This window comes from Mirounga leonina, unplaced genomic scaffold (genome assembly GCF_011800145.1).
Source record: "Mirounga leonina isolate KUSES-001 unplaced genomic scaffold, KU_Mleo_1.0 Mir_180, whole genome shotgun sequence".
Taxonomy (NCBI): domain Eukaryota; kingdom Metazoa; phylum Chordata; class Mammalia; order Carnivora; family Phocidae; genus Mirounga; species Mirounga leonina.
In genome coordinates, this window is record NW_023270469.1 from 6,801,716 (window position 1) to 6,827,094 (window position 25,379).

A 25,379-nucleotide genomic window follows, 5' to 3' on the forward strand; every position below is an offset into this window, starting at 1 on the left:
GTTATATGACTTGCCCAAAATCACACACATAAACCTAGTAAATTTAAATGCAAGGAGGAAAATGCCATTGAGTGAAACGACATCTCTGAGGACGTGCATATGCGTGCACCCGCAAACCGACGCTCATCTCTATGCTCACTTTCCTCCTCAGGAAAAGCTTTCCTTTTGTACTGATCTTTGGGGTCTCGGGGCCACGGCAAAGAGATGACATCGTGAAGTGAGGAATTGTGTTTACTTACAAACCAGTAGTTCTAAGTAGAAAAAAACCAGTATTGAATCATTTCTGACTTACAAAGTCACAGTTCCCTGGGTTTCCCCCCCAAATCTACCCCAGGAGTCCACCTTCGCGTGGCGTCTTTACGGGCAGGCTGGCGGAGGGCAGGCACCCAGCCCCGACTCCCCAGGGAACTGTCGGCGGCCTCAGGTCAGGCCTGGCCTTATCTTTAGCACCTTTTCCAGAGGGGGAAAGAAAGCGGCTCCGAGGTCAAACGTGGGAAAGGCCTGGCTCTGCGACCTGGCCTGCGTGCAGGTGCCCGCAGCCACAATGCACAGGCCGGCAAACACCGGGCAGAGGCCTCGCAGCCGGCAGCCTGCGCGCACCAAGAAAGCTCCCGCGGCGGCCGCCTCTGGAAGCTGCACCCGCCGGCCCCACCAAGCAGCCCAGAGGCCCGAGGTGGGCCTGGTCCCTGCCGGGGAAGCAGCGGAGGGCCGAGGCGCAGGGCCACTTTGTTTACCGAACGCTTCTCGACATCTTTTTTTTTTTTTTTTTTAATTCTCTTCAAACTGAAACTGTCAAAAGTCGGGCCTGATAAATCTGAAGGCTGTAGAGGAAGTGGTTTGTCCTTCCCCCTGCTCACGACTTCTGCAAAAGATAACACAGGGCTCTGGTTAATTCGTCAGGCCAGGCAGGGCTCCCAACAGGGCTCGGGGAAGCGCTCTTCACCTGCGGAGGGCTGCCGGCCTCCCGACCAGCCTCCCCAGCCTCCCGACAAGGTCACGGCTGCAGGCCCTCCGGGCTCACTGCCCACACCCATCCGAGGGGGCTCCACGGGAAAGGAGGAGCCCTCCCCACCCCACCTCCCGAAGACTTGCAGGAAACGTGCTGCAGGCAGGAGCCCTGACCTGGTAGTTCTTACGCCCCCACCGCAGCCCGGGAGCTGAGTGGTGCTATCCCATTTTCCAAGAGGGCAACTAAGACAGAAGGAAATAATGTACTCAATTTAACCTCAACAACTTGCCCAGTGTCACACAGAGCCAGAGACTGGCAGAGCCTGAACTTAGGAATGTGAGACTCCAAAGTTCCCTGTCGCCTGCCCTGGGAGGCCCTTTCTGGCCACTATCAATCCCCTGGGCTCGGTCAGGCCCCTCCTCTGCAGTCTTGGGAATACTGGTAGTAACAGTAATAATAACAAGAGCTCTCGCTTTCTCCTGCGCCTTCTCTGTGCTGGGCACGGCGCTGATGCTGGATGTGCATTTTTCCCACTGAATCCTCTCAGAAGCCCAGGGGATTGGTACCACTATCCACCCCATTGTACTGATGAGAAACAAAAGCTCAGAGAGGTGAAGCCACTTGCCCAAGGTCACACAACTGGCGAAGGGTAGAGCCTAGGGTGGAACTCTAGCTTACCACTCTGCTCACTGGCCTAGGGCTCCTTTCGCCGTGGTGGACTGATCCCAGCATCTCCAATACCAGACATTCTCTCCATTATCTTGGGTTTAGATGCTTCCGCCCGAAATACCGTCAAGGGCCCGCCCCTTTGAGCCTCTCTACCAACACCAAAGGTTGAGGGAGAGAGGCCATTTCCTCCCTGGCAAAGAACTGAGCCCCACCCTCGTCACCAGTTCAGCCTTTCCCAGGTTCTCAGACCTGATGATGCCCAAGTCAGGGCAAAGAATGAGGCTTTTTCAAGGCTGAGCAGGAAGGAACAAGCTGTTCGGGGGCATTCCAGGAATTGGCTTCCATGCTCAAGTCCAAAGTCCTGAGCCCAGCATGGAGGACAGCTCACCTGGGCCCACCCCACTCAGCACACTCCTGGCCCAAGGAGCATTTCCCTCCCACAGACATGTCCCCGTGCCACACCCCTGGGCTCTGCCAATGCTGCTCCCGGCCTGGAATGCTATTCCCTGCGTTCCCCACCAGCCTGAGTCGACCTCTTCTCTGCTCAACGGCTGCCTCCCAGGGAACCAAGGTGCTTTCACCAGCCCCCGCCCATCACCTTTATGTATGTCAGGGTCTCTGCATCTCTGTATTCCCAGCCCTTGGCACAACACCTGGTACCCAGCAGGTGCTCTATAAGTGCATGTTCCAGGCATGGATGCCTAAACACTGAGTGTGCACAGAGGATGCAGACACCGGGTGAATTTTCTCGTTCCCGCCCTACCTTCCGCAGAAGGTTCCGCCATGGAAGGAATTCAGAGGGCTGGGGACGGAAAGCCAGGCACTTCACACTTTATACTCCTCACCTGTAGGACACCCACAGGGCCTGATTGTGTGAGTGGGAGGGTGGGGTGAGGGAATGAGCCCACTCTAGCTGAATTTGGAGGCAGAGCCAAGCTGGTTCCTGGGGACAAGGGAACTACAGCTGGCCCTCCCTCCCAAATCCGCCAACCACCCTCAGGCTGTCTCCTGGTCATCTCAGCCTCCAGAGGGCCATGGAGTGCCCCTGGTGCATTTTATGGTCTTGTTCACTGGAACCCAGGCCCAGAGGAGCAAAAGAGGGAGGCTTAAGAAAGGTAAAACACTAAATCTCTGTTCTTCCCAGACCTGAACCTGGGTAGAAATGGCATTTTTGAGGGGACAACATTCAAACCCTCCCACCTTCTCATGGCAGGGGGGAGGAAAGATGGAGGAGGGGCACCCCTGTGCAGAGGTGGAGGGGGCAGCGCTCTTGGGCTGCTCTGTGATAAGCCCCAGACCTGCATGTGCTCGCTCTGCCCCCCACCCCCCACCGATGGCCAAGATGACATGAGCCTCATTTGCTGGTGAGGCCTAAGGCCAGACACCCCGAGATACTGAAGGACTCACCCAGACCCACAGTGAGTGGTAGGGACAGGCGGCAAACACAAGCCCAAGTCACTCACCCAAACTCGGGCTGGGCCAACATGGGGCAGGCGGCGTCACCAAGCCCTTTGCCTGACAAACTGGAAATCTGTTCAATTAAAAAAACCTCTCTGTGGGCAAGAAGATCCCTGTCCCTGCCCTGCAAGGACAAGGGCGCTTGAAAGGGTGACCTGAGGGCTTCTCTTTGTTCATTTTCCTGCATGTTCTGGTCATCACAATCGTCCAACCAGAAGGCTCGGGCCCCAAATGAGGCACAGGGGAAAGGAAGGGTCTGGCTCTGCCACAGAACTCCTGGAACCGACTGCAGAAACTTGCCTTTGCCTTTCCCGAACTTGGTGAAGGAACAAGGGCCTCTTTCAGAGCTGGGCCCTTTTGTTCCTGTTCTCAGGGAGGAGACAACCTCACGCGGGGGGGTGGGAGGGGGGTTGGCGGGACAACGGGACTGAAGGTTTGTTCTGTTCAGCCAAAGCATCTAGGGAAGCGATGCTGTACCGAGTCCACGATGCTCAACACCTTCCTAGCCCCTTTCCAGCTGACCCGTCAACTGGACGGTGTTGGTCTGGTCGTTTTAAAACCACAGAGCCAGCAGCCTCACTACCCAATGACCGCCTGGTCACAATGACAAGAGCAGCAAGCCTTGCAAACTCGGACCGGCCAGGCACTGTGCTAAGTCCCTCAGGAGCGTGTCACCATCAAGCGTCAGCATAACCCCAGAGGCAGACACTGCTTGCTTGCTTTCTTTTTTTTATTTGAGAGAGAGAGAGAGCAAGCAAGAGAGAAAGCACAAATGGGGTGAGGGACAGAGGGAGAAGCAGACTCCCCTCCCCACTGAGCAAGGAGCCTGACTTGGGGCTCAATCCCAGGACCCCGGGATCATGACCTGAGCCAAAGGCAGACACTTAACCAGCTAAGCCACCCAGCTGCCCCCGTTAGCTTTCTTTATACAGACAGGAAAACTGAGGTTCACCATGCTTAAGGTTGTTGCCAAGGTCATCACTGGCAAGTGGCAGAGCTGGGATTCAAACCCAGTAACTGCACATAACATCCCTGGCTGCCAATCAACCAAGAAACAGATAAGTGAAATAATTAAAAAAAAAAAAAAAAAAGAAATGAAGGGAAGGGAAGGGAAAAAGAAAGAAAAAGATGTACTTTCTTTGTTACGCTTAGTGCCATCTGAAATTAGCGTGTGCTTTCATGCCAAGTGTCCCCCCTCTGGAATGTAAGGTCCTTGGTGGGGGAGGACCCTGCTTTGGTCACCCCCTAGCCGAGCGCCTGGCACACAGGAGACCCTAAGCAAACATTCACGCATCGGCCCTGCTGCTGGGAGTAAACTCGGCTGTGGACCCAGCTTTGCAGAGACAGGCTCCACCGCAGGACACAGCCTCTGCCTTTCCCGCAGATGTGAGCGAGGCCTCAGAAGAGGGACAGCTCACTGTGTTCACATGGCTCTGCCCAACGGGCCCGCTGCGGGCTGCAGGGGGAGGGACCAGCCCGAGAGGACCCCCGGACACTCATCCATCCTAAGTCGCAAGGTGGCTCCTTCGCTCATCTCGCTCATTCATTCTTTCACTCATTTCTTTATTCCCTCATTTGACAAATATTTCCTGAGGGCCAACCCGCCACCAGGCACTGTGCTGGGCGGCCCTCCCGGACTCAGACTGCACCCGTGAGGGATGCTTCCTGGAGGCGGCGGACCTGCAGCTGGGCTGCAAACACTGAGTGGCGCCTCCTCCCTCAGTCCCAGGGCCTCACACGAAGGTTTTTGTATTTTGAAATGAAGATCCATCCCACACCACCGAAGACTCTGCGTGTACAGCACAGTCCTGCGTGGGCAGAAAAAACAGCAAACAGAAGTGACCATCCTACAAAAACGTTATAGGTCAGCATGCTGGGTAAATTTTATTTTCCACGTGTGTTTGTATTGTCTAATTTTTCTACACTGAACCCGAGTTCTCGATGTAATGGGAGAGAGGGAGCTGAGCATCTTTAAAAGAGCTATATATGCAGAAGAACGGAAAGCAGTAAACCGAACAGCTGTTTGCCAGCACGTGCATGGCAGCGTTCATCCCAGGGCCAAGTGTGCATCCCCAGATGAAAGGATAAACAAAATGTGGTCTACCCACACGCTGGATGACTACTCAGCCATGAAAAGGAGTGGAACTTTGGGAAATGCTACAACATGGGTGGACCCTGACATCGTTAATCTAAGTGACATGCGCCAGCCCCACAAGGACAAGTGTCACAGGACTACACTTACATGAGGTACCTAGAAGAGGCAAGTTCGCAGGGACAGAAGGTAGAAGGGAGGCTGTCAGGGCAGGGGAGAGGGGCTAGGATTTAATACAGCGTTTACGCTGAAGAGGATGACAAGTCTGGGATACAGGCAGTGATGATGGTAACACAACACCGTGAAGGTACTTAATGCCACGGAATCGCGCGCCTACAGACGGTTTAAGTGGTAGATACTATGTATCTTTCACCCCCATTAAAAAAAAAAAATTCAGAACCTCAAATGTCTAAATAAATAAGACTGTGGTAGCACATGGTAGACAAAGTGAGAGAACCAGAACCTGTACTCGGGGAGGGATGTGACCAGGCAGTGTCTGTCCCCAGGCCTCGGTCTGCCCAACCGTAAAAACAAGAACACTGGCCTAGATGATGTCGAGAGGCCCCACGGGACCAGACGTGGGCTCGGTGACCTGCTCTTTCACTTCCTGACACAGAGCGGATTCTAGATGCTGGCAGGCGAAGGCCTCCAGGTCATGATGCCAACTCCCGAGATGCACCTCCTCCAGGTAAATGGGCAGCGAGCACCTGCTCAGAACACGGCAGGCTCAGCCCAGCCTCCTCTCCTGTTATATCTGAGCGGCCATGCTCAAGCCACCCACCCCTGGAGCCTCAGATTTCTTACCTGTGAAGTAGAGCGGCTGATGAGACGGTTACTTTCTCTGCATTCCCCCTTCCTGTTCATATGGTCAGGGCTGCCCTGGAATGTCGCACAGGGGAGGCAGACGGAGCATGAACTTCACCCCAGAGCTGGTAGCCTGCAGAAGGCCACCTTGGCCAGCGACCAGGACGACTGGGCCAATCTCGGCTGCACCTAAGCTTAGCAGGGAGGCTGCTGAGCTGGAGAAGCAGAGATCTTTCTGGGCCTTCCCCTGCTGGCCGACCAAAGCCTCCTAATTTTTCCTTAGGTGGAATCTTACAAGGGTGGGGACACAAAGAACACCCAGGAAGTCCCTTGAGGTCACAGGAGAAGCGTGGGACTTAGGGAAAAACACGAGGGCTCAGGTCAGCCTGACCTGGGTGCAAATCGCTGCTCTGAGACCTACAGCTGCGTGACCCTGGAGGCCAAGGGCTGTCCCCCGTCCTGAAACACGGACACGACACACCCCAGGGGATGGATGCAAGGATGAGACAGACGCACAAGCGCCCGGCACATAGTAAGTGCCTGAGAAATGGTAGATTCCATTGTTTCGCCCAGCCTAGGCCATGGCAAACTGCACCCAGCTGGACAGAGAGTTGGCTCGGCTCTCTCTGCAGAATGTTCAGGGAAGGGAGAGGCCTCCATGCACACAGCACACTTTTAAAAAAGAATTTGAGAGTCATAAAAAAACACAACCGCATCCCACCAAACTGCCAAATGTGGTGGGAGTAATGAAGCAAACAAAAGGGAAAGTTCAACTCCTTTTCTTGGCTTAAGAACATGCAAATGCAAAATTCAGTGGCAAAGAAATCAGCCCAGGAGAATTCCATGTCTATCTCTGAAATGGCCCCATGGAACCATCTCTCTCTCTCTAGTCACTCAAATCATGTTTCACTCCAGAATGGGCTCAAGATGGGTGCCCGGCTCACGTTGGAAGAGTCGAAGACAATGAGGGAACTCGTTTATTGGGATCTTTTTTGAGGTTACCCACCAAGGAAGACCAATGATGCTGGTTGGCCTCCTTGCCGTCCTCCTAGAACCGCATGCATCCTGCACCTCACAAAGGGATGCAGCTCGCTTCAGCTCAGTTTGCCAGGCAGCCTGCATAACTCACTCAATAAAAACACCAGCCCTTCACAGCACAGCGGATCCACACTTCTGAGTCAAGTTCAAGGTGATCAATAACAAAATCCACCATGGCCTACTGGGACACTCTCCGGGCCTATTTTTTTTTTATGCTTACTATTCTTTAATCCTTGACCACCGGGAGTTGGCGACCACTCTATCCCCTAGCTTCAGAGGTCAGAGAAGTGAGGCGGCCCAAGGTCACTCTGTGTACTGAGAGGGGCTGAGCCCTGGGCCACATCTGCAATGCCGGCAGATTCACCCCGTGCCGACCACAGCATGGCTTCGGTGATGCGCTCTGCCTTATCGAAGAGCGAAGCACTGTTCTACATCTGAAAATAAACATCTTAGGGGCAAGAAGTACCAACCTTGAAACTCCAGACTAGGATAAAAGAAAAAAAATATTTCACCATAACCAAGAAGACTAAACACAGCTCTAAAGCATAGAAAATGCTGTGTGGACAAATCCACTTCCCCAGCCTAAGGAGCAGAACTCCGAATAAAAATCTTGATCTTTCATACTTAATGAAACTTTTCTTTTAATCATTTACATGTTTATTTCTGTGCAAAGTTCCGTTTCCTGCTAGGGAAGTGTCGCAGACCCCCAGGACTGGCTTATAATCTGGGGGGGTCCAGGAAGGAATCCCCAAGAATGTCTCTATTACAGATGCTAAATCCCATGAGCCTGTTATCTTATCATTTCGTCAGCAGAAGGGTCCGTGGCTTTCATCAAATGTTCAAAAGGAGTATGTTGCTCAAAAAGTCCAAGACCCGGTGTCCTGGCACATTCATTCAGTCGGGAAGATTCTGTCATTTTGATTGCCCGTAACTGACAAACAGACCTACTGACCGTCCACTCCAATGTGAGAACAGAAACGAGACCAAGAATGAAAGAAAAAATAAATCACTTCCCAAAGCGAGTCATGCAGAGCACAAACAGGCCAAAATTTAAGTGGACGTGACAGAGGAATCATTAAAAATTAATAATAACAATACGATTTTATAGGCCTCCAGAAAGGAAAGAGGAAGAAAACCAGCATTACTTGAGTCAGGCCTCTTCTTTACGAGGCAGCTGAGCTCCCGGGTGGAGCGCAGTCCACACAGCGCAGGACCACACGACAGGCCTACGGCAGTGCCCAGAACACACTAGGTCCTCAATCTGGGTATCTGCGGGATGCTGAAGAAACACTCCAAGCCATTTATTTCTCACAACACTGGGATGCAGGGATTATAATTTCCAGTTTCACAGACCAAGCTCCAAAAGGTCACGTGACTTACTCGAAGTGACAACCAGAAGGAGGCTGAACTGGGATTTAGACCCAGATCCGCGCAATGCTGCGCAAAACCCAGGTCCTTCCCCCTACACCATACGTCGTTTAGATGTCAGACTTTTGACCCAGAGTCATCTCTCAACAGAGAGTCATCACTGCAATCCTGGTGGCTCCAGGGAGGGTCATTTAATGTCCCTGGGTCTCAGGTTCCTGATCGGCACAGTGGCTGCGGGCCAACGGCAGTTGATTAGTAGTGGCTGTCTCTGGGCTCCCTGGCAAGGATGGAGTATGCCAGGATTGATTAGCAATGTCTACCAGGGGTGAGGGAATTAGGAGTTCCAGCACGTGTGTCATATATTCGCCATCCCAGAACTAGATGGCTGCAGGTTCTCTCTGCCTCTGATTCTAATTATAAAAATTTAAAGGGGGGATGGAAAAGGAAAGAACAGACTAACATTTTCCAACACTGCCCATGGCTGAATTCAGCAAAGCCAAAAGGACCGACCAGCCAGTTCTGCGTGCTTTGTGCTCACAGCCCTGCCGCACGGGAGGAAGTGGAAAACATCAGATCTGCGGCCTGCACATCCACTCCCTCTCCTCTCCACATCCAAGCCAGAAGCAGCCCAAGTGTGGCTTTTGTCTGATTTGGCCTGGGGTGTAAAACACCTCACCAGTCAGTAGGCATACCAAACTCGCAGACTGCTCCACTGGGCTTCATGCCCTGGTATGACCTCTCACCCGGCCTGAGCCTTGGGCAAACGCCTTCACCTCACTCAGCCTCAGTTTCCTGACCCTGGAGAGTCCTCACAAGGTTGTCATAATGCCTCAACACAAGGGCGCATCAAAGTTAACACAACAACAGGCCCGTGGTAACTGGGCAGATAAAGGGTCACTGGGATCATCATCACCATTCTGTGAAGGCGGCCTTACTTTCATAAAAGAGTCTATGTCCAAGAGATTAATTTCATTTTCCCATGTTTAGATTACGGCCCATTTGGTTACTGCGAGCTCTAAAAGGGAAAAGCTCTGAAAACTACATCCTCCTGAAGCTCCTGGTGCATCGGCCGGGGCCCTGGGAAGAAACAGATGGCAGACACAAAATGGTGTAATTTGGAGAAACTGTAACAAAAGGACGACATACCAAGGTGTGGCAGAGCACAGGGAAGGCACGAGAGATGGCTGTTCTCCCCAGGGTGACCAACTGTCCTGTTCTGCCCGGCCTGCAGGGTTTCTCGGGACACAGGACTTGCGTGCAAGCACAAGTTTCCCGGGGCAGTCCCAGGCAAGCCAGGACAGGTGGCCACCCCATTTCTACCGCAGGTGTTCCCACCCCTAGGCCTGAGTGGGGGGAGGTGGTGACAGGATAGGAGCTGTGATTGAGGGACCCTGCCCACCCACAGCAACCTTAAATTAAGGAGCCAACGGCCTCCATCTCCTCCAGGGTCCCCAGTGGCCAAACCAGGTCTTGGGCACAGAAAAAAGCAAACTGGAATGGAGTGTTATCCTGGGATCACCAGGGTACCAGGACCCACCTCTCAGAAGGCTCCTCAGGGAGGCCCATGGGGACCCAGAGTTCCCAGTCCTCAACCAACAGCAAGGACAGGAACCTCCTCCCCCTCTGGGATGGGAGCGCTGGGGTAGAACAACCAGACTCAAGCTCCACAAGGCCAGCATGTACACATTTAATGCTCCCCATTCAAAGGTGGACACAGCAGGGCTCCGAGGAAGCAGCCCCCTCCCCTGGCAGCACGGTCACCACTGACAGTGTGAGTAAGGCCAAGATGACACAGCGGGCTACCACAAAAGAAAGGGGGTGCTGTGAAGGTGGGCGTGGGGGGGTGTCGGACACACACAGAGGGGTGCCTCCCGGGAAGGCCGTGAGCGGCTCCCACCGCACGCTCGCACCAGACGCCACTCTGCGGGCCCTGTGCATGTGTCAGGGGCAATATCGTTGAGAAAACAAAAGTGACTTTCAATTCTGTTTTTAAATCATATTTTCCAAGATCAAAATCTTATTTCCCAAGCACTGCTGCTGAAAGCTAAGGTGAAAACCACCAGTAATACCTCAATCCTCCCAGCTTCGGGTTTCTATCTCACTTGAGTCAGGGACATGATGGTTGAGGATCCATGCTGGGGACAGGGCTGAGGGTCATGCCACGTTGTGGTGCCTAAGGTCACAGGACAGGGGCAGGGGCAAGCCCCGAGGTTCTCCTAGACAGCTCCAAGGACACCAGCCAGGGACAGGGTTTCCAAGAAAACTTGAGATGCTTGTCTGTCCCTTCACAGCCTGTGATGCTGGGGCCCTCAGACGCCCTCCAGAGCAACTACCTTCAGCCAAAGGCCTGCACTGACATCAGGTGTCCCTGGATTAAAAGGACGCTGCCTTCGAGAAGTTGACAGTTGAGCAGGAAGCAGAAATGCAGGCAGGGGAAGGAGCAGCCAGGATAAAACGGGCGCATTTACTGAGCCCTTACTCGCCGGCACTCTTCTAAGCGCCCCCAGGTACTATCTCCTTCCCCCGTAGGACAGCGTGGGAGCTTGGCCACTATTATCCCCAACCCACAGATGCAGAAACAGAACTGCATCACACCCCTGGCCACACGGCCCAATATCAAGTGTGTGGATCCTGGGCAGCACTCGTAACCACGTTACCTGACGACAGTGAGGCAGGACTGACCTGGGGAGGCGGGGGCTTTAGCGTCTCCATCTCCACCATGGGTTTCATAGGGGGGCTCAGGGTGTGTGTCGCCCAGTCCTCAACACACACCCCTTCGAGCGAGGCTGCCCTGAACGCTGGCCAGGGCGTGCTGGGGCTGGATGGGGGCCGAGATCCAGCCAGGGCTCAGCTCTCCTGGCCCAGAGGGGGCCCTACTTACCACTGGGGCATTAGAAGAACCCCCAGACCTCTGCTCTTTGTAACACTCTCTAACCTAAGCCCCTCACTCCTGCAGCGCACCTGCTGGCAGGACCCACACATACTCCAGAAGCATCCTTTTTATATCTTTCCTGGTGGTATGGTTCAACGAGCACCAAAAGGCAGAGGGACCCAACACATGGCCTTGGAAGCCGGGGGGGGGGGGGGCGCAGAGCTTTAGTCAAGCAGATGAAGGCCTTCTTAGAAGAGCCTTGTAGCCAGGTAGCCGACCTACCGGCCCATTCCCTCTCCTCTCCACAACCCTTCCCCCCCAGAAAACACTTTACTTCACACAGGTTGCTTCATTTTCCTCACACCAAAACTTTCTAATGCTAATTTTTCTTTCTTTATTTCATTGGCATGATGCAATTCTCCTTTCAACACCCCAGATCTCTGAAGTCCTGAGTCATCAAGGCAGACACAGCAGGAAGGCTGATCCAGGGATCGAGGGTGTCGGGAGCCTGCTAATGCTGTGGCCAGCAGGATTTCCTTCCAGGGGCCTTGCCGGAGAGCCCCGCCACTTGGCCCCATGCCAGGCCAGACACGGGCATCTGGGCTCCGGCAGCCCCCACAAACTTCTTCCTTACCACCTCCATGCCAGGTTCTGAAGAAGCAAGGTGACTGGGGCAGGGGCATGAGCTCCGGCTCTGCCAGAGGCCCACCCACAGCCAGGGCCCCCTCTGACAAACGGGGCCGTGCAGGGTAGGTGGGATATTAATTTTTTTTTTTTAAGATTTTATTTATTTATTTGAGATAGAGAGAGTGAGAGAGAGTGCACGAGAGGGGGTAGGGTCAGAGGGAGAAGCAGACTCCCCACTGAGCAGGGAGTCCGATGCGGAACTCGATCCCGGGACTCCAGGATCATGACCTGAGCCGAAGGCAGTCGCTTAACCGACTGAGCCACCCAGGCGTCCCGGTAGGTGGGATATTAGATGAGCTCCCTGGAGGCTAACCGGGAATGGTGCCCCCAGGGGACATGGGGCAATGTCTTCAGGCATCTGGGGCCACTACAACTGTGGGGAGCTTCTAGTGGGCTGAGGCCAGAGATGCTCTACATCCTACCATGCCCAGGACAGCCCCCACACAAAGAATAATTCGGGCCCCAATGTCAATAGGGACAAAGCTGAAGCACTTCGAGATAATGTACTAATGGCTTAGCATTTAGAAATAAGACCTAATCCCTGCTTGCTGTGCAAAGGATCCCATGGGTGTCCTACGTACTCATCTAGGAAGAGCACAGAGGGCTTCACCCCCAAATGTCCATATGCATGACTTTTGGGAGGCTGGGATTGTGGGAGAAATTTTTGCTTCTTTATTTGATAAGCTTATCATCCCTGTGTGATGATTTTTGTTTATTCTGCAAGTGCAGAAGTGAACAGCCAATAGAGAAGACTGAAAAGCAAAGAGGCAACTGGCATCCAGCTGGGGAAGGGGCGCAACGCACCCTGAGGGAAAGGGAGCCCCCACGGCAACTGGGGGTCAGGGAAGACTCAGGGGCTGGTGGCCTCCACCGAGGCAGAGCGAGGGGCTGTGCCAGAGATCCGAGGTGCGGGGTAGTGGAACCGGAAGGCGGGCAGGGCCGGGCCAGGCTGGGCGTGCACCCCCAGTGGACCCTGAACTGCAGGCTCGCTGTAGTCAGGTCATCACAGCCTGACGGGCAGCTCCTCAAGGCCAGGCCATCTCAGGCAAGGAAAGTGAGGCTCCACGGGGCTGGGTCCACTATCCCAAGACTGATCCCGGGCAGGTGAGAAGCCCGGGTCCGCCACGGCTCTCCCAAAGACAGGCCTGCAGGAAATGGCTGCACCTCCCCCCAGGGCAAAACACTCTGCTCTGTCCACACACACCTCCGCCCCACTTCTGCAAGGCCCCCCTCTCAGCGTGGAGCCAGACTGGCCCCTGTGGGTCTTTCTGACCCTCTGCTCTTCAGCCCTGCTCACAGGACACATGTGGTTACCCTCTGGAGCCAGATGGCCTGGGTTCAAATCCCAGCTCCAACCATTACTGGCTAGGTAAGCAGTGATCTCATCTCTCTGGGCCTCAGTTTGCTCATCTGTCAAATGGGGGAATTAACAGCATCACAGGGGCATCACGAAGTTTAAACGAGCTCACATACACAAAGGGCTCAGAGCGTAAGCATTGAGTTGTTACCAAGGCCTTGCTGGTGCTGAGTCCCCACTGCCCAGCAAGGAGGCATCGTGGCATGTGGGGAAGGTCTTCGGCTCTGGGTTCCAGATGTATAAGCTGAAACTTGCAGGGCCTCAGTTTCCATCTATAAACTGGAACCCCAGGGGCTGGTGTGAGTATAAATGCATAAATACGTCCCTTGGAGAAAACGATCACTACTGTCCTGATCCATCAGACACCACAGGCTGACCCTGCTGGGATCCCCAGGCCTACTAGCCACCAGAACACTGGGGCAGCTCAAGTGCTTTCATTTTCCCATTCCCAAAGCAAGCCTCGGTCACAGGGCCATGACACACGAACCAACCAGAGCAACCGAAGGATCTCAGCCAAGTCACCGTTCCCCTTTCCAGCAGGGCAGCCCTGCCCCAACACCTCACAGCCCGCCAGCCCAGAGACGCCACCGCAGACCCGAAGCAAAGCCACTCCTGCCTGGGCCTCAGCCTGATGGTGCTACCTTCCCAAGAGCCCCAGGGCCAGGCTGAACCTTCTCACCAGGCCTCCAGGAAAGAAGGTTCCAGAAGGGGAGCCGTGAGAGCTAAAGCTGACAAGGGAGGTTTCAGGTCCAGGGCTTAGAAAATACCAAATGGCTCTGATGGAAGCCCGTCAGGAGCTCCAGGCTGGTCGGCTGAGCCTGGCAGGAACCCTCGGGCCTGTGTTCACTCCTGAGGCTGGCCGTGCACGCCATGTGCCCCACGGGTCGGCGGCACACACGGCGCGTTTGCCTCGGCAGCCCTGGAGCGGAGAGCGGTGCAGGTGTGCTGTGCCTGTCATGCGGGGGGCCAGGGACACACAGGGTCACAGGGGTGGAGAGTGGAGGTCTGAGCACAGCTCTTGCGTCTCCCCTTCCAACAAGGAGGGACCTGCCAACTACGCACTTGCAGCAACCTCATTCGCTCCCTCCTTCACTCGCTCACCCACCCGTTCATCCAGCCAAAGAATGTCTGCTGAGAGGCCAGGCCTCAGTGTCCCCATCTGTAAACTGGACAGAGAAACACAGGGGAATCACCCATGTAACCACCTGGCACAGCGCCTGGCAAAAGGAACGCTCCCAAGTGGTTGCTGCCATGGTCACTATTGTGACAGACGCCTGGCCCTGGTGACTCAGATCCCTGCACTTCTGAAGCTTCCACTTGGGGGGATCCCAGGCTCCCGCTGGCGGCTGGTCTCCCGTCTCTCTGCACTGTGACCAGGGCCCTCTTGGCTTGACCGTGCCCTGGTGAATCCGGCACGCAGCTCACCCCCACTGGGGGCCCCCACTCTGGGAAGCGATCCCACCTCCACCTTTATCCCCTATACCCTCCTGTGGCGCCCGCCGCTCAGGGACACGGCACAGACCACCCGGAACGTGGCCCAGCAGCTGTGGCCTCTCCCTCCTTGCTTCATTCCCAGCCCTGGCCCCCAGCCCCATCTCTGCCGGTCTCCCTCCTGGGTCTGTCCGTCTAGATGTGTCTCTCCTACAAAGTCCTTCCTGAAACCAGCTGCCCCTTGGCAGCCACTTCTTCCTCCCTCCAAACAGCAGGACGCGGCATAAACCTCTCTGAGGAACTGTGCTTTGCCCTCTAGTGCATCCCAGGTCGTGGTGCACCCCCACGTAAGTGAGCCTTGGGGGGTGCAGTCCCCGGGAGCACTCACTCTGGAAGCACAATACCAGGGAGCACTCCTGGCAGACACAGTACCCGGGAAACTGCCTCTGCACACACAGTATCTGGTACTCGACTCACAAACTTAGTGCCTGGTACTTACTCTACAAATACTTGGCATTCACTTCCCAACACCAGTTCCCTGAACTCACTTGACAAATTCACAAAGGAATGTCTGCCAAACACCGGCAAACACTGAACTGATAAGCCCACTGATTCTGAGCTAAGATGTGCCTGCAAGAGGCTGGAATCATTTTGTGTCTAACTGTTGGATATGCACACACTCATGGACACGCACACCCACACGCTGGGGGCAGGCCTGCCGTTGCCTCTCCACTCAGGCTCCTCACACACAGTAGGTAGACAACAAATGTCCCTGTAATCATGAATGCATTGCTCCATTCCTTGCAATACGTTTGCTTAGCCTATTTTATTCTCCACCAGAGAGAAGACTGCCACGAAGCTCCCACCCAGGAGCCAGAAGAGCTCCTGGTGTCCCAACTTCCATTCCAGAGCAGCAACTCTGCAGCCAGGACCTTGAAGACATCCAGACCTCTGCGGTGTCCCAGGAATCCTGGTGGGAGTCCTCATCATTCCATGGCCTCCTTCCTCCAGTGCCCACCTTCCCTGTGCTCAGGAGTTGTCATATCCCAGGGATGTGAGTGGCCAGGCCTACCACTGGCTCAGCCTGGAGCTCTCTCCCTCTCCCATCTCCCGCTCAGTGAGGCCCTAGGGGGAGGAGTGGGGCAGCCAGTGATACAACGTGAAGGAGCCAGGTGCCCACAGGATCCAGCTCCAGTAGGGCAGAATCCCCCACCGGACTGAGGAGAGCAAGAAATAAGCCATGTTGTGTGAAGTCACGCAGATTTGGGGGCTAGTTGTTACAGCGGTTAGTTAGCCTACCCCGACTGACGCCCAGCCCCATCCACAGGGATGGCTCCATTGCCCCTCTGAGCCTCACACTAGCGTATGCCGGTGATCACATTCACCTGGCCTGGACAGTGAGCCAAATGGCGGGGGGGGGGGGGGGGGGGGGGGGGAGGCCAGGCCTGGTTTCTCCAGATTGTGCACTCCCCTTTGCAGCTTTTCCAGGCCTTTAAGAGCTTGGGACTGGCTCAAGACACGCAGGAAAGGACTACAAGTTCCAGTGTTATCTTCCCTCTCCTGATGACCCCACCTGAGCTGGACCCAACCAGCCCAGCCCCACGAAAGCATCCATCACCCCGCCTGAGTCCTATACATCTACCTACCCAGGGACTGGAGAATCCAGCTCTTCTGCTTCCCTCCAAAGTAAGTTTACTCAGCCTTATCTGCTTATATACTTTCTCGATCCCATCATTTCTGATAGCAGCTTGAAAGCAGGAGGGCCAATGAAAAGGGAAGACAGAAGGCACTGGAAGGTTCTAGAAGGCACTGGAAGGTTCTAGAAGGCACTGGAAGGTGCTGGGAGGTAGGAGTTCTGGGTGTGAATCCCAGCTCTGCTGATGAATCATTTGTAAGGATCTCTGAGCAACAAATTTCCCCTCACCACTTCCCCCACCACCCCCCACCCCCCGCCAGCAAAATGCCAGAGGCGAATTCAACAATTAGTGTGTTCTCGGTCCTAGGACGCTTGTAACGCAGGATGGACCCAGGCAGCTGGTTTTTAAGTTTTGCTGGGCTTTGTAATTTAAGAGTCTCTTACAGCACTGCTCCAAAGCTATTCACTATCTATTGAGAGGAAGCCTGGCTAAATAAAACACACACACACACCCCAGAAGCACAAGAATGAAAGCTCCATGGGGCAGGGAGCTCCCTGTATGCCCAACAACTAGCACATTCTGGTGCTCATAAATATTTTTCAAAAGATGATAACAGCTCCTAAAAGGCAAGGGTAATAACAATTGTACAGCAATTGCTAAACGCCAGCCACTTTACTAGGTGATTTCTAAGTACAATCCAGCCTCAGGGCCTTTGCACTTGCCACTCTCCCTGCCGGGAACGCTCTCACCCCCTTCCCTGCCTTGTGCAAAGCAGCAAGGTTGCCAGTCCCCAAGCTCTGAACGCCCCACCTACCTGCCGGCTTTGTTTTCTCTAGGACCCCTGTCACCACCACGCAGATTTTATATCTCCCCGCTTAGTGGTTTATCATCTTCACCCACCCCACCAACAGGCAGGCTGGGGGAGGGCGGGGAGAGCAGGGTCTTGTTTTCTTCAAAGTGCCTACAGCAGTGATATTTATCTGTTGAATAAATGCGTGAACTGCCGTGCCTTACCTCACTTAACCTCACGGACATCAGTGCCAAAAGGAAATCCCCACGATCCGAATTTTACAGGTAAATGCAGACTGCTAGGAGACCTGCGCAAGGTCACGCACCAGCTGGGAAGCCGCAGGGCAGGGATTCAAGCTCACCTGTCTGGCTGTTCTCCTCCAGCCACCTCACCACCGCACAGCCCAACACTGATACACATGCACACGGCAGGTATAAGGAAATGGTTCCTGAACATGGGAACCAACTCCTGCACCAGAAACGCTTCCTCTGAGATCTCCTTGGCCTCGGGACTCCAGGACATCACACACGAGCGCGTGCACACACACACACACACACACACGCCTCATCACCCTTTGGTTGTGGTGCTGCTGATGTCAGCAAGGCTTCCTTTCAAATGTGCACCACCTCCCTCGGCGCCCCGATGAACTCACTGGGTGCTTTGTCGCCAGAGCCAGGAGTGGGGAAGAGACATTCTCACTTCCTCCCTTTCTCTACCACGGGGCTGGGCGGCCTGGCTCCCATCCTGGGGAAGCAGGAAGTCTGGGGACAAAAACGATGCTCTCAGGTGGAGCAGGAAACAGCCCGCCTGGGCCACGCAGACTCTTGTCCTCGGGGCACAGGTCAGCGTGACTGCCCAGAGCCCCCTGCTCACCTGTGTTCGGCTCCTGGGGGGCCAGGTGGGCGGACTCCCCAAGGGGGCTCCACAGCCAGTGACATGAGGCCAGATGGAAGCATGCCTGCAGGCGCCCATGACCCCAGGCACCACGGCCCATCCCCCTCGGGGGGAAGGTCAGCTCTTCCTTGCACAGCATTCTGGGACTAAGTATTTGAACACCCACCAAAGAAACAAAAAACATTCAAATTATCAAAACAGGAACAGCTCCACTGAATAAAGATGGAAAGTGTCTCGTTTCGAACAGCGAAAGACTGGGTCTAACCTAAACGTCCAGCAGCAGGAGATGGTCCCGCAGCGTCACCTGGCACTTCCACCGCAGAGCACCGGGCAACCGTGACGAAGAGTAAGGCCGCCGTGTGTGCACAGACCTGGAATCATCTACAAAATACACTGTCCAATGACCAGTCACGGCCCAGAATGGGCAGCAAGGATACAGAGGAAATGGGCAACAGGGCTTGCCCGCAAGCAGGACAACGAGGTGCCACTGGGGCATGAAAAGTGTATTTTTCCCGATACGCCTTGTTGTACTATCTGAATTTATTTGATGTGCGTATTATTGTTGCAATTAAAAAAAAAAAAAGAGCTTTGTGGGGTGTTTTCTTTAAAGAAGCTAGACTGGACTCCTGAGGAGTCTTTCTTCAACTGCTTTCAACAGTCTGTCTCACTGCCTGCAAACAGCAGATCTGCTCACCACCCCTAACTTTCCCAAGTGCACTGCTCATCGCAGGAGACTTTTCTCTGGAGACTGCCCACTTTTAAATAGCAACAGTCCTTACTACTTGCGCAGAATTTCAAGAAGCTCTCTCGGGGCAATTGAGAAAACGCGAATTGGAACACTGGCCCCTGCTCGTATTCCCACCCTGTGCTGGCCGTCCTACCAGGTAGGACTCGGAATTATCTCCAAACCTTAGGGCAATCCTCCAAGTAGGGTAGGATTATACCACCCTCCAGATGGAAAAAAAAAAAAAGCAAGGCCCACCAAGGGAAAGCAATGTGCTAAGAGTCACACAGCCAGGAGATCATAACCTCCGAATCCAGACCCGGCGCCATGTGACAGCAAAACCCAGGCCAGGTCTGCCCCATGGTGGGGACACCCTAAACCGTATCACACTGCCTCACTTAATCTCATTTAATCCTTTAATCGAAGGCATAATTCAACCACCTCAAATGTCTATTCCACCAAAACACCAAGAGGGTGCCCTTCATGTGGGCCCAGCCCGGCTGCCCGGAGAAAAGAGAGGCCACCCTGATTCCCCAAGGCTGGCAGGGGAGGAACCCTGAGACAGCTTCGGTTCTCAGGACAACACAGCTGCCAGGCTACCCCAGCGCCTCACCGGACACGGTACCCCAGAAATGCCCTCTCCCACTGCCAGGCAAGTCGGCGGGTGCACGAGCGGGGACTGCCAAGCAGAAGCCACTTGTAGGCCATGGAGCCCAAGCCAGGAACACACGCCTGTCTCCACCGCCAGTCTGGCAGCAAAGCCCAGCCACGTGCCATGAAACACCATCCACCTGGACTGGCACGATTCTGCCCACGGCCATAAAGAGCACCTCGGACTGTGCTAGGCAAATGGCAACATCAAACTTACTCCCTCCTTAAAATGCATTTATTTATTTATTACAACCTGGGAGAGGCAGAACATGTTTGCTGTTTATGGAGAGTTCAGATTCTTTTCTCCTCTTCTGTCTCTGGCCCCTGCCCCTCCACCCCTCCAATCAGACATGTTCCCCAGGAAACAAACTTGACAGACTCCAAAATCTTAGCACAAATGGTATTGAAAGAAAAAAAATTATTTGTGTTCACTCACTGAGGCAGGAAACAACCAATGAACCAAAGGCGGGAAGGACGGACTGACAGGAGCCGGGTAAGTGACAAAGTGGAAAAAACGAACACGCGTGCGCACGCACACGTACACGCACACCCGTCCCCATGGGACCCACGACTACCCTGGACGACACAGACTTTAATTCTCAGGCGGAAAGCACACCATGGGGCTGAGCTCTCCACTGGGCACTGGACACCCAGCAGGTGCTTAGTTAACAAACTCCAAGTTCAGAAGGTTGCTGCCCCCCCGAGAGAACACCAAATTAAAGAGACCGACAAGGATTAAGGTGACTTCTCTTTTCCTTGCCATGATAAAAAGCCCAGAAACACTGCAACTGGAGGAGCAGAGGGGAAAAAAACTTAAAAACAAGGCACCGAGGAATTAAGGCTTGAAAATAAAGAAGGCCGCGGTCACCTGTGCGCCAACCCGTATCCTGTTTGGTCAGGGAAGAAACGGCTTTTCGGATCGGACCCACCATTCTGAGATGCCACGTGCCCCATGTAATAAAATAAGGTGAAAGAAAAGGTAGGCAGCTTATTTGTGCTTCTTCGGCGCAGAGAAACAAAGCACGCAGACAAAAGCCCTCTTCCAGCGGACAAACATGTCTAGCAGGTGATCAAATTCAACCCACACAAGAGAAGGATGGCAAAATGGATTCTGGTCCTGTGGACCCGGCTGCTTCTGCGGAACCCCTGGCCCTTGGCTGCAACCCACACTACAGCCGGCAGCCACGAAAAGCCCGAGGAGGCCAGGGGAGTGAGAAGCCTGGATGCCAAAGGGGAACGAGGCACTACGTCTAGGCCACAGTCTGGGCAGGCCCGCAGGTGTGGTCGTGTGTGCCCCGGGGAGGGGGCAGACGCGTCCCAATCACCCCTCACACGTCAGCCAGGTCACTGCTGCCTTTGTGTTTCCTTCTTTGTTTATGAGCACTGGGGATCCAAAGTCTCGAGCAGAGAGTGCATCAGGCCCAGCGCTGTCACAGGCCGCGTCAGGCAGACTGCTGGCTCTGCAAGGATTTAATCAGTAACTGGCCCAAGAGACTGGCACAGGGGCAAGCTCCAACCTGACCCCACAGACGGCAAAGTTTACGGCCAGGCCGGGGGGGGACCCAGCCAGCCCCCAGGGTCCCAGACCGCCAGCCCCCAGGGTCCCGGGCTGAGCCCATCTCCCCAGCGGGGAATCAACTGAGGTCCACCTGCGGGGTGTACCCAGCTGGAGCAGCCTACCAGGCGGGCTGGGAGCCCCCATGTGCTTCCACCCTAGCCTGATGCAGCTGTGGTCCTGGAAGCCTTTATCTCTGACAACGATCCAGTTAATTGGATCAGTGTAGACAGGCTCCAAAGACGGTTTGGGCAGGAGTGTATGTGGTTTGTTTATCGGTTTGAATCCAGATCAATCATTCTGAGTCTTGTTCCCGAAGCCTACACAGTTAACCAGATAATTACCAGATGGTTCTGAGTTGGGCTGTGCAGGCGGCTTAATATATGGATGATGTACATTTCATGGAAGGATATGACCCGATCCGGAACATACCTGATCTCTCGGCAGCCTGAGGCTGGGCCAGGGGACTCTGCAAAGCCACAGGGCTGCACAGGGCTTTTGTTGTAGTGAACTACACTCAAATTCACCTTTGTTTCATTTGGGCTAATATTTCTCAATAGCATGCTTGGGCCACACACTATAAAATGCAGACAGATTACATAATGCCCAGGCCTCAGAGAAACCCCTCAGGGGCTGCTTTGCTTCCCCATGGCCTGGACACCAACCAGGTGTCTCATGATGGGACAAGGTCCCTGGTACAGTTCCAACCACACTTCTGCCCTGGAGGCCACTGCCACAGCCAGGACTGCCCTCAGCAGCCCCCTCCACACTCACAGGCCCTGGCACAGAGAGCCCTGCACCCCACTGGAGCCCACCAGGGCAAAATTCAAGGACATCCCCTGCCCACAGGGCTGAGCGGCCACAGGCAGAGGAAGGGGGATTTGCCAGCCCATCGGACACTTGCTCATAGTTCCTACTTCCCCATTTCCAACCCTGCCAGAGCAGGGTTCTGCTGAGACAAATCTTGTTCCACGGATGGCCCTCATCCCCAGTCCTGAAAATCACAGCTCCTCTCCAGAGAGGCCCAAGCTACGAAGGTACCACCCACCTTGGCTGGTGAAGGTGGTGCCGGGGCCTCTGGCTGCTTGAGAAACCAGTGCCCAGCCTCAGTCTTTGTTCCTTTCCTCTCTCTCCTATATACCTCTTGAGCAATCAGAGTAAGTTGGGGGGGGGGGGCTGGAGCCTCCAAAGCTGGCTTCCCCCCCCCCCCGTCCCAACTCCCCTTCATTTTGAGGGGTGGTAGATAAACAACAATGCCCCCCTGAAGCAGGGGGAAATTCTGAAGCCAGCCTGGGGGGCTCCTGATCCCAGGCAGGGAACTCTTAAGGGCACTGGTTCCTCCCTGAGCCTGAAACACTGCGCGCTGGCGAATTTTCTGAGGCTCTCCCTCCATCAAATGAAAAGCTAAATGCCGAGGCCCGTGGCTTCGGACGGGCTTCAGAACATGCATGAGCCTGAACCTGGGACCGGACCGCCTCCCGGCAACCAGCGATCCTCCCTGAGGAAGAAGTCGTTGCAGATACTGCACCAACCTGCCCACAGGAAAGAAAAAAAATAGGTGTTCTAAGCACGTCGGACCCAAAATTCAGAATAAGAGTCCCCGGGTACTTCGATGCTCTCGGCAGGGGGGAGTGGTTTCGAGGAGCAGGGCTTCTTCTGCTAACTTTTCCCCCCTCCCCATTCCTTGGAGCATGTGTCACAGCCTCTGACACACTGCCAAGGGAACATGGACGCCGGGGAAACGTCTACACACGCTACACGTTTGTGACATACCATGTAAGCGACACCCTGTTTCCTGGCTGGGTTTTCCTGGCACAGGTGTGGGCAGGCATTGGATCCCGCCGCCACCACCACCACCCGCCCCCCCCAACAACCGTGCTTAGTAAACAGGATCCCAGCCGCCCCAGGCGGAGCGTGCATTCTGGAGAAGACCTACCACCTCTCCACAGAGGACGGGATCCCCTCAGCAAGGCTCAGGCCCAAGCAGAGCTGGTGCTTTAAACTGTCCTGATTTCAAAACACAAAGCATCCTGCTCAGGCTCCTGCCCGCCACCCCCACCCCCTGCGACCCCACCACAGCTGTCTCTCCCCACCTTGCAGATTCAATTTCAGAAACAGATCAGTGACTTCTCTCCCTCTCATCCAGCGGGCCCAGTCCCAGCCATGTATCAGAAACAATAACAGTAACGAAATAAAACCAGCCACAGAACACACGTATACACACACTTCGCAGACAATGCAAGACCAGGGCCCAACAGGCCAGCTTCCACTCCAGAACTTGACCGCCCCTCGGTGGGGAGGAGATAGTCCAGGACCCCTGCCCCCTCCCCCCTCCCCTTCCCCTTCCAACCTCCCAACGTGCGAATGAGATTTTTCAGAAAGGGAAGCACCCAGCGTTGCCTACCAGCCTGGGCAGGAAAAAGACAGCAGAGCACAGAAAGGAACTGGCTTCTGGAAATTCTCTGGGTTTTGGGATTTCGAAGTTGCTAGGTTTTCTTTCTTTCTTTATTTTTTGGTTGTTTTGTTCTCCCCTCCAGCGCAGATCCAGACGGGCCGCGGCTTTCAGAAAGGGAACCCCACCACCGTCGGGGCCCAGCCCAGGTCTATCCCACGGTCCCATCCGTAAGGAACACTAGCTAGCGCCGGGCCCGGGAGGTCCCCACACGCCCAGGCTGGGGTGGGCCGGACCCCACGCAGAATTCCGAAGGGTCTCCCCGAGCCCGCCCGCTGGGCACAAGGCGCCGGCGCGCAGGCCGGGAGGGGGCACCGGGGCCCCCCCGCCGCCCGCCGCCCCCGCCCCGGCACCCCGCAGGCCCCGGGCTCCAGGTGAGCGGCGGCGAGAGGGGGCGCCTCCCGGCCCCGAGGCGAGGCGCGGGGGAGCCGGCGCGCCGCCGCCGCGCGGAGCGACTCACCGTGGCGGACGCCAGGCTGTTGTCGGCCAGCGTTAGGTGGTGCGGCTCCCAGCGCCTCAGGAATTTCGAGGTGAGGATCTTGCTGAGAAAGGTCCGCGGGTGCCGGATGACACAGACCTGGATGTCGCCCTCCTGCAGCAGTTTGTACCTCATGCCGTTGCACAGCAGAAGGGCCCGGCGGCAGGGCACGGCGCCCATCTTCGTGCCCTCGGGGGCCGGCGCGTCGCCCCCCAGCAGCGGCTTGGTCTCCTCGATCTGCCGGGGGTCGCCGCCGCCGCCCGAGCTGCTGGTCAGATCCATGGCCGGCCGGGCCGGGGCGGGGGCCGGGGGCGGGGAAAGGGGGCTGTCCCGGGCTGCCGGGGCGGCGGGGCCCCCGAGCGGCGGCCCGCACGCCCCCCCCCGCCCAGGAGGGTGGGGGGGCGTGGGGCTGGGGGGCGCCCGGCAGGGGAGGGGCCGGCGGGCGGGCGGCCGGCGCTCGGCGCTTCCTCGCGGCTCCGCTTCCTCCTAGCTCGTCGGGTGCATGCTCGCGGCGGCCGGAGCGGCGGGCGGCGGGCGGCGGGCGGGGACGCGGGGCAGCGGCGGGGGCCGGGGCCGCGCGGGCGGGCGTGTCTCGGCCCCGCCGCCCGCTCGTGTGTACAGTACGTGTGTCCGGGCGGCCGTCCGCGGGCGAGTGTGCGGCGGGGGCCGCGGGGGCCGGCTCAGTTGAGAGATTGCAGAAGCCGCTCGGCGCCCGCGCGATTGGTCCCCGCGGGGTCATGTGCCCGCCCCTCTGACGTCAATGGCGGCAACGGCGGCGGCCGCCGCGGCTTCGGCCTCTCGCAGGCGGAGTCGGCAGCCGGGCGGGGACGCGAGGGGCCGAGGCGCGGCCCGACCGGAGGGGGCGGCCCCTGGGGAGGGGGCGGCGGCGGGCGAGCCCCGGCAGGCCCCGGCCCGGCCCCGCCCGGAACGCAGGGGTGGGCGGGGGCCGCGGGGGCGGGGCGCGTGACGTCACGCCCAGCCGCGCCCCCGCCGGTGCCCAGGCCGGTGTGCGGGTCGGTGCCCCGGCCGGTGCGGGGCGGCGCGGCCGGCCCGCCCCGCCCGGCCCCCCAGCCGCCCCGGCCGGCCCGGATCGGAACGGTCAACGCCCCGGGACGTGCGGATGCGGGCGGCCGACGTGCGGCCAGGTGCAAACCCAGGGCCCGGGGGGGGGGGGGGGGGGGGGGGGGGGGGGGGGGGGGCCGGCGCGGGGGGGGGGGGGGGGGGGGGGGGGGTCTGGACCGCCTGACCTCTGACACCCCCTCCACAGCTCAGGCTGTCCACCTGACTGGCTAGATGGGGCCACAGGACAGGGATGGTTCCTCGAATTTAAAATGTCCTCTCGGTTATCCGGATAATGAGCCCGCACTGCCCTGTCTCAGCCTGTCGGACTCCGTCCGAGAGCCCCCTGGCCTTTTACAGATGTCTGTCGGGCCTTGGCCCTTGTGGTCCTCAAGCCGCCTGGGGAGGGGACAG

At 56.3% G+C, this 25,379-nt stretch overlaps 1 protein-coding gene across 1 annotated transcript in view; it reads right to left on the reverse strand.

The window, feature by feature from the left end:
- Positions 1-24,219, reverse strand: part of CMIP (c-Maf inducing protein) — a 227,421-nt gene extending 203,202 nt beyond the window's left edge. Inside the window, exon 1 of the mRNA XM_035024719.1 lies at positions 23,889-24,219. Coding sequence (XP_034880610.1) covers positions 23,889-24,188 — 300 coding nt within the window. The 5' untranslated portion in view covers positions 24,189-24,219. The remainder of the gene's footprint in view (positions 1-23,888) is intronic.
- Positions 24,220-25,379: the final 1,160 nt, after the last annotated feature.